The following is a 9,018-nucleotide window of genomic DNA, read 5'->3' as shown; positions in this document are numbered from 1 at the left end:
TGTAGGTAGTTTAGTTAATTAATTTATTGATAGTGTAGTGTTAGGTTTAATTGTAACTTAGGTAAGGATTTATTTTACAGGTAATTTTGTAATTCTTTTAACTAGGTAGCTATTAAATAGTCAATAACTATTTAATAACAATTCTAACTAGCTAAAATAAATACAAAGTTACCTGTAAAATAAATATAAATCCTAAAATAGCTACAATGTAATTATTAATTACATTGTAGCTATCTTAGGGTTTATTTTACAGGTAAGTATTTAGTTTTGTTAGATAGTAGTAGTAGATGGCGCTGGTCTATTGAGTGATTTTCTCTAGTAAGTGAAGAGAAAAAAGGCTTGATGCATATATTGAAGCCAATTAATATGGGTGCAGTATACTCACTCCATAAGATGAATCTTTACAGCTGAAAGGGAACGTAGCGTCAGATGGCAAGAGTCCACAGGTTCCTGGAGTCAAATACTGAATTTTCAGGTTTATCCAAAAGTGGACTATAAATGAATAGAGACCCAAATGACAAAAGTATCCAGTGTATAATTGAAAAAATGTAGTAACTTACTCCATAAATAAGGAGATTCCAGCTCAGCACAGCAAAACAAGATCTTGACAATCTTTCAACAAAGGATAAAAGGTTTTATTTGCTCAACGCGTTTCAACGTATTACACGTCTTTATCAAGAGCATACATTAAAACAAGTAAAACAGGTAAGTAAAACCAAGTACTTGCGGAATTCCAGCGTATTTGAGGTTGACGGCTTGATAACTACCCCCCTTAGAAAGTGTTTCCCCATAGGAAACAATGGGGCTGCGTTAGGAGCTGAACGCTGCTTTTTTGCAGGTGTTAGGGTTTTTTCAGATCAAATTGCCCCATTGTTTCCTATGGGGGAATCGTGCACGAGCACGTTTTTCAAGCTGGCCGCTACCGTAAGCAACGCTGGTATTGAGAGTTGAAGTGGCGGTAAATTATGCTCTACACTCCCTTTTTGGAGCCTAATGCAGCCCTTTAGAGAACTCTAAATACCAGCGTTATTTAAAAGGTGTGGGGGGAAAAAACCACGTGTAGCTAACGCACCCCTTTGGCCGCAAAACTTTAAATCTAGCCGTTAGTTTGTTATAATACTCAATATCTTAACATTCCTTTTGCTACCTTTTGTCTCTATAACAAACTACTTTATTCTATTACTCCTTCCCCCTTACCACCTGCACTAATCATCAGCCCATCTCTCTTAACCTCACCTTACTTTTGTATTCATAAACTTCACACATTCCTAAAGACTCTCTCTCCCCCTTGCACTTCAGCCCGAAAACAGTCTCATTACTGCAAAATCTGCATCTCATCTCATGTCACTCTCCCTCTTGCTCATACTAGCTGCTGGCGACATCTCCTCTAATCCTGGTCCCCCACAACTTCCTAGTCTTGCATATCCATGTGTGCTTTTCAATAGACTTCAAAAGCAAAACTCTGGTATCCTTAATCTCATTCCTCTTACATCTAAAACCACCACCCCCTTCACTTGTGCACTCTGGAACACTTGCTCTGTTTGCAAAAAGCTCACATCTATCCATGATCTCTTTATCTCCCACTCTCTTAACCTTCTGGCCCTAACAGAAACCTGGCTCTCTACTTCAAACACAGCATACACTGCTGCACTGTCACATGAGGGTCTCCATTTAAGCCACACTCCTAGGTCTGGCAATAGACAAGGAGGTGGTGTCGGTATTTTACTTTCCTCTCGTTGCACCTTTAAACAAATACATCCCTTTTCTTCCCTCACATTTTCTTCATTTGAAGCACACATGATTTGTTTATTTTCTCCCCTCTCTATATGTGTTGCAGTCATATACTTCCCCCCTGGCTCCCAACTCAATTTTTAGATCACTTTGCTGCCTGGCTTCCTTATTTCCTTTCCTCAGATACCCCTGCCCTCATTCTTGACGACTTCAACATCCCTCTCGACACTCCCACTGCCTCCTCTGCAAAACAACTTCTTCAACTCACTTCCTCTTTCGGCCTGTTACAATGGACTGACTCTCCCACTCACAAAGACGGTCACTCCCTTGATCGGATTTTCAGCTTTTGATGCACTCAAAATTTCAAATTTCACAAACTCCCCTTTTCCTCTTTCTGACCATCATCTCCTAACTTGCAACATCACTTCCCTCCCTATAACTCCCCCTCCCTCTACCTCTCACACCAAATTTCACAGAAGCATTAAGTCATTAGATCAGCAACAGCTCGCTAGCTCTCTTGAACCTCTCCTCTCTTCCATCACCTCCTTTTCCTGCCCTGACCAATCTATCTGCCACTATAACTCCACCCTTACATCGGTCATTGACAATCTGGCCCCTCCTACCATAACTCAAAAACCACACTCTCATCCTCAGCCCTGGCATACTCCTCTGACACGGTACCTACGCAGATGTTCCCGTTCTGCTGAGCGACACTGGAGGAAATTTCGGAGTTCAGCTGACTTTCTTCACTAAAAAATTCATCTTGAACGCCTACTATTCTGCCCTTAATCCTTATAAGCAACAATATTTATCTAATCTCATCTCTACTCTTTCCTCTAACCCAAAACGTCTGTTTTCCAGGTTCAATACTCTTCTCCGCCCACTCCCACCTCCTAATACTTCTCTCTCAGCTCAAGATTTTGCCAGCCACTTCAATAACAAAATTGACTCCATCAGAAATGAAATCAGCTCTCAACATACTACCAATCTCCCACCCCCTCAAAAGCTCACAATCATCCAAAACCCAAATACCCATAAATTTAACTCTTTTGCCCCTGTTACTGAGGAAGAAGTTTCTGCCCTTATACTGTCCTCCCACCTCACTACCTGTCCCCTCGACCCCATCCCCTCACAGCTACTCCCCTTCCTCTCTTTTACCCTCACCCCCATACTCACACACATTTTTAACCTCTCCCTCAGCACGGGTATATTTCCCTTATCTCTAAAATATGCACTGGTCACACCTATCCTCAAGAAACTTTACTTCAATTCAACCTCCCCATTACACTACCACCCTGTTTCCCTACTCCCTTTTGCCTCAAAGCTCCTCGAAAAGCTAGTATATGCACGTCTATCCAATTTCCTTACACTAAATTCTCTTCTTGACCCACTGCAATCTGGATTTTGTCCCCATCACTTCACTGAGACAGCAATTGTCAAGGTTACCAACCTACTTACAGCAAAATCCAAAGGCTTCTTCTCTCTGCTTATCCTCCTTGATCTGTATGCAGCCTTTGACACTGTTGACCACCCTCTTTTGCTCCAAACCCTCCAATCCTTTGGCATCTGTAACAAAGCTCTCTCGTGGTTCTCTTCCTATCTATCTAACCTTACCTTTAGTGTAGCCTTCTCCGGAGCATCCACTGCCCCATTACCACTTTCTGTTGGGGTACCTCAAGGCTCTGTCCTCTGTCCCCTTCTCTTTGCAATCTACAAGTCATCATTAGGTTCCTTAATAAAGTCCCAGGGTTCAATACCATTTGTATGCCGATGACACCCAAATCTACCTCTCTGCACCAGACCTACCTCCTTCCTTATTAACCCGTGTCACTGTCTTTCTCATATCTCATCTTGGATGTCCTCTCACTGACTTAAGCTAAATCTCTTCAAAACTGAACTCCTTATTTTTCACCCTTCTTCCAAAATCTCCACCCCCCAATTTTCTATAACTGTTGATAATTCCATCATTACCCCTACTCCGCATGCCCAATGTCTTTGGGGTCACACTTGACTCAGACCTTTCCTTCACTCCTCACGTTCAATCCTTGGCTAAAACCTGCCGCTTCCACCTTAAAAACATCTCTAAAATTAGACATTTCCTTACACAAGGCACAACTAAGATTTTGATCCATTCTCTCATCCTTTCCCGCCTCAACTACTGTAACTCTCTCCTCTCTGGCCTACCTAGCTGCCGCCTAGCTCCTTTACAATCCATAACAAATGCCTCTGCCAGGCTCATCTTCCTTACACGTCACTCTTCATCTACTGCACCTCTCTGCCAATCCCTTCACTGGCTTCCTCTTGCCCCCAGGATTAAACACAAAATCCTCACTCTGACATACAAAGCCCTCAACTGCACTGCTACCCCCTACATTTCAGACCTTGTCTCCATATACTCTCCCTCTTGTCCCCTTCGCTCTGCTCACAATCTCCTCCTCTCCTCCTCTCTTGTTACTTCCTCACATTCCCGTTTACAGGAATTCTCCAGACTGGCCCCCATCTTGTAGAACTCTCTGCCTCACTCCACAAGACTACCCCCTAGGTTTAACAGCTTCAAGCGCTCCCTAAAGACTCTACTATTCAGGGGTGCATACAACCTACACTAATCTTTCCTACCTCCATTGCTTTCCCCTTGAACCCCTTAGCATGTAAGCCCAACTGTTTGTAGATCACCTTCATAAGAGCCGACAACAACAGTGCAACTCTTGGCAGGGCCCTCTACCCATTTGATCCCTATAAATGTTATCTTATATACCGACTATGTTTATAGCGCTGCGGAATCTGTTGGCGCTCTACAAATACCTGATGATAATAATAATAATAATAATAATAATAGAGCATCACACTTCCTTTGGTGTTTTATAGATAAGTTTTAGCATCACTTGATAAGGTAGGTTAGTATTAAAGGGACATGAAACCCAAACATTTTCTTTCATGATTTAGCTAGAACATACAATTTTAAACGACTTTCCAGTTTATTTCTATTTTCAAATTTGTTTAATTCTCTTGGTATCATTTGTTGAAGGAGCAGTAATTCACTACTGGTTTCTAACTGAACACATGGGTGAGCCAATGACAATCGGTATATATATATGCAGCCACCAATCAGCTGCTAGAACCTAGGTTATTTGCTGCTCATGAGCTTACCTAGATAAACCTTTCAGCAAAGGATAACAAGAGATGGAAGCAAATTAAATAATAGAAGTAAATTGGAAAGTTGTTTAACATTGTATTCTCTTTCTGAAACATGAATAACTAATTATGACTTTACTGTCCCTTTAATGATTGGCTAATATTAGTTATCACTTATTTTGCTGTTAATGAGCTAACATCAGCATCATTTTTTCTATTGAAGGATGTGCCTCAAAATACATCAGTATCTGTGTGAGTTAATCATGGTTAAATCTGCTGAGGTTTATACAGTAAGAGACTTGCTGAGGCCATAGCTAAATAACACGGCAATACTTGTGAATATGTTTATTAATAAATGATTATTAGAACATTACACTACATCAGGGCACTTGACTTGATTTATCTAAACATGAATTCTTAGTTAAAGAACAAACTTCGGAGTAATCATTTACATATTATAAAACCAATACCTTTTAATATCTGCATATTCATTACTATAGCATAATAGATAGATAGATGATAGATAGGTGATATATATATCTATATATCTATATATATATATATATATATATATATATATATATATATATATATATATATATATATATACAGGTGGCCCTCGTTTTACAACGGTTCAATTTACACCGTTTCAGAATAACAACCTTTTTTTCCAGTCATGTGACTGCTATTGAAAAGCATTGAGAAGCAGTGCATTTATTAAAATAGCCAGTAGGTGGAGCTGTCCGCTTGTGTTGCAGCAATGCCAAGCAAGCTGAAATTAAACATTTTAACCAGTCCTGAGCTATCGAGCAGATTTCAAAGGAACAAGATCTTCCTGTCTATAAATCAGTCCAGATTGGAATGCATAGAAAGAACTGTTTGCAGAAAAATGCAAGTGAAGTCTGTGTTGTGTGACTATTTTATTATTTAAAAATAATGTATTAAGTGTTACTTATGACAATTTTGAGAGGGGCCTGGAACCTATCTCCCACACTTCCCATTGACTTACATTATAAACTGGGTTTTAATTTAAAACGGTTTCGATTTGCAACCATTCCTTCTGGAACCTAACCCCGGCGTAAACTGAGGGCTACCTATATATATATATATATATATATATATATATATATATATATATATATATATATATATATATATAGAGAGAGAGAGAGAGAGAGAGAGAGAGAGAGAGAGAGAGAGAGATGATAGATAGATAGATAGATAGATAGATAGATCAATTAATAGATAATAGATAGATGATAGATATATAGATAGAAATACACTGTGGAATGTGTTATATGAGTTATTAAAATATTTACTTATTTAGCTACATAACATAGGAACATGTCATTTTATATGTGATATCAAAGAGGGGACCTAACGTAATAGGAAAACATACATTGTATTACAGCTATGGTTTTCCTTTTGCTGGGCAGTGATCAATATTTCTAGCTCATGATTTTCACCCAGGCCCCATCACCACATACCCAGAATGCAGCATGAAGAGGCTCTGTGAATGTGCCAGTGAATGTGTGTAAGTGTCTGATTGGGTCACACAGCTCATAAAAGGACATTTGCCCAGCCTCATAGTCCAGCAGTATTCCTACTCTGTTACATGATAGAGACTGATGTAATGAAGTGTATATGGTTTTATGTGGTACTGCAACATCCAAATGTATATTAGAAAGATCCTCATTATCAACATCATTGTCATCATCATCAATGTTATCATCATCATCATCATTATCATCACTGTTATTATCAACATCATTATCATAATTATAATCTTCATCATCATTATCATCATCATCATTATCACTGTTATCATCTTCATCCTTATCCTTGTCATTATTAGCATCACTGTCATCATCATCATGTGTATCATTATCATGACTGTTATTATCAACATCATTATCATAATTATATTCTTCATCATCATCATCATCATCATCATTATCATCATCATCATTATCACTGTTATCATCATCTTCATCATCATCCTTATCTTTGTCATTATTAGCATCACTGTCATCATCATTATCATCACTGTTATCAACATCATTATCATAATTATAATCTTCATCATTATCATCATCATCATCATCATTATCATCATCATCATTATCACTGTTATCATCTTCATCATCATCATCATCATCATCCTTATCTTTGTCATTATTAGCATCACTGTCATTATCATCATGTTTATATTTCTCAGCATAACAATTGCTCAGTATCCAGGACATATTTCCTATATGAGACACAGTGCTCCTCCTTTCCATACTAGGATAACAAAACCCTATACTCCAGTCCCCTGATTCACTGGTCTGCACTTCCCAGTAATGTCGTCCCGAGGAAAAGCTCCTGGTGCTTAATACCTGAGGAGCATCTGTAAATCTGTCTGCTGTTTCTGGTCGTTGCTGGTTTATTATTGACCAGGATGCACTTTTACAATCACCTGATACAATAACATTATTATTAGCTGTATTTATATCCAGTAATATGTCTGATGTCACCTGCACATAGAGCCCTTTCTTTACATCAGTAACAATATCAGCTAAACCTCTGTATAAGGTCACTGAGATTAGACCCTCATCCAAATCCCCCCCAGCAGGAACCTGTTTATCACCTCTCTGTGTGACCTCATTATCTCCCTTCTCAGCACCACAAAAGTCATCTCTGTGTGATTCCTGTTCTTGTAGGACAGTTAATGGGTCAGTCATGTTGCACAGCTCCTCAATGTGACAAATCTTCCTGGTCAGCTCGTCCTTCTCTTTTTCCAGCTGCTGGATCAGATCAGAGATTGGAGGTAAAACCTGCTCCTGCTGCCGGGTGAATTCACTCAGAACTCGCTTCTCTAGGTCTTCCAGCTGTTTCCTGATGTCCCTAATCAGGGCAGTGAGCCGCTCTGTTATACCAGCTGCTTTCTCTTGCACCCCTCTCCTGTGCTCCTGCAGACGCTGGACTCTTTTATCCGTCTTCTCTCTCTTTGTGGTCAGTTTCTGCAGAACATTTCTCAGTTTATTCTTTTTCTTTTGAGAAGCCTCATTTAGCATTTCTACCTGGTGTCCCCTGTGCTCTCCGGCCAGGGAGCAGGACACACAGATACAGGCAGCATCTTCAGTGCAGTAATACTCCAGGAGTTTCTTGTGGATTGAGCATTTTCTGTTACCCCATGAAGTAGTGGGTTCAGTTAAGATGTGTTCATCAGACTCACTGTGTCTTCTCAAGTGGAAATCACAAAAAGAAGCCTCACACAGCAGACAAGATTTAAAGGCAGGGTGAATGCAGTAAGTGCAGAAGATCCCAGTATCAGTCTCTTGATGACTAGGGAGTAAATGATTTAGTAAATTACACAGTGTCACATTTCTCTGCATCTCAGGTCTGTAACTTAATTTCTTTCTGCACTCAGGACAGGTATAAACCCCAGAATCCTCCTGGGTACCCAGCACAATATCAATACAGTGTAGGCAGAAGTTATGGCCACAGCTGAGAGTTACAGGATCTGTATAAATGCTCAGGCAAATAGAGCAGGTTAGTTCCTCTCTCAGATCAGCAGACGCCATGCTTGTATCCAGTGAGAAGAAATTAAACTGAAAGGTTATTTTAATTCAACAGAGGGTGTGGTTTTTATTTGTTGTTTGCATATTGTAAGTTCTCAGCTACCGTGCCGAGTGTATTATGTAACAACCCTCTAGCAAAGCTAATGAGATATTCTAATTATAAAAGTTATACAGTTGTTTGGTCTTGGCATTGTATTTTAAAAAAAAAGTGTTTTTATCTAATAAAGTTTTAGGGCTGGTCCTAGAATCTATAGACAAGTAATATTGACATCAGAAGTGTGGAAGATACTGGAGGGGATTATAATGGATTATATTTAATACTTTTTTGGGAAAACAAGATTATGAGTTAAAGTCATGCTTTTATGAGTAAATAGATCACTTGAAATGAATGCAAAATTATAGATAAAGGTCAAACAATTGATGTGGTTTACCTGGATTTTGCAAAGACTTTTGATACATTGCCATCTGTATTTTTTTAGATGATACATAGTTGGGTAAGGTGATTAGTTAGTGACATATGTACAATGAATTAAGAACACAGGAGTAATGGGCTGGTAAATGGCAAATGAGATTTAATATTGGTAAATGTAAG

At 39.1% G+C, this 9,018-nt stretch overlaps 1 protein-coding gene across 1 annotated transcript; it reads right to left on the bottom strand.

The window, feature by feature from the left end:
* Positions 1-6,311: 6,311 nt before the first annotated feature.
* On the bottom strand, positions 6,312-8,429 carry LOC128636010 (E3 ubiquitin/ISG15 ligase TRIM25-like). The gene is made up of 2 exons (XM_053689082.1): positions 7,052-8,429; positions 6,312-6,523 (listed from the first exon to the last, which is right to left on the bottom strand). The coding sequence occupies exons 1-2, from the start codon at positions 8,427-8,429 to the stop codon at positions 6,312-6,314; spliced, it is 1,590 nt and encodes a 529-aa protein (XP_053545057.1).
* Between the last annotated feature and the right edge of the window lie 589 nt (positions 8,430-9,018).

Source organism: Bombina bombina, chromosome 7, assembly GCF_027579735.1.
Source record: "Bombina bombina isolate aBomBom1 chromosome 7, aBomBom1.pri, whole genome shotgun sequence".
NCBI lineage: Eukaryota > Metazoa > Chordata > Amphibia > Anura > Bombinatoridae > Bombina > Bombina bombina.
The sequence above is the reverse complement of the archived record's forward strand: the minus strand, read 5'-3'. Positions and strand labels throughout refer to the sequence as shown.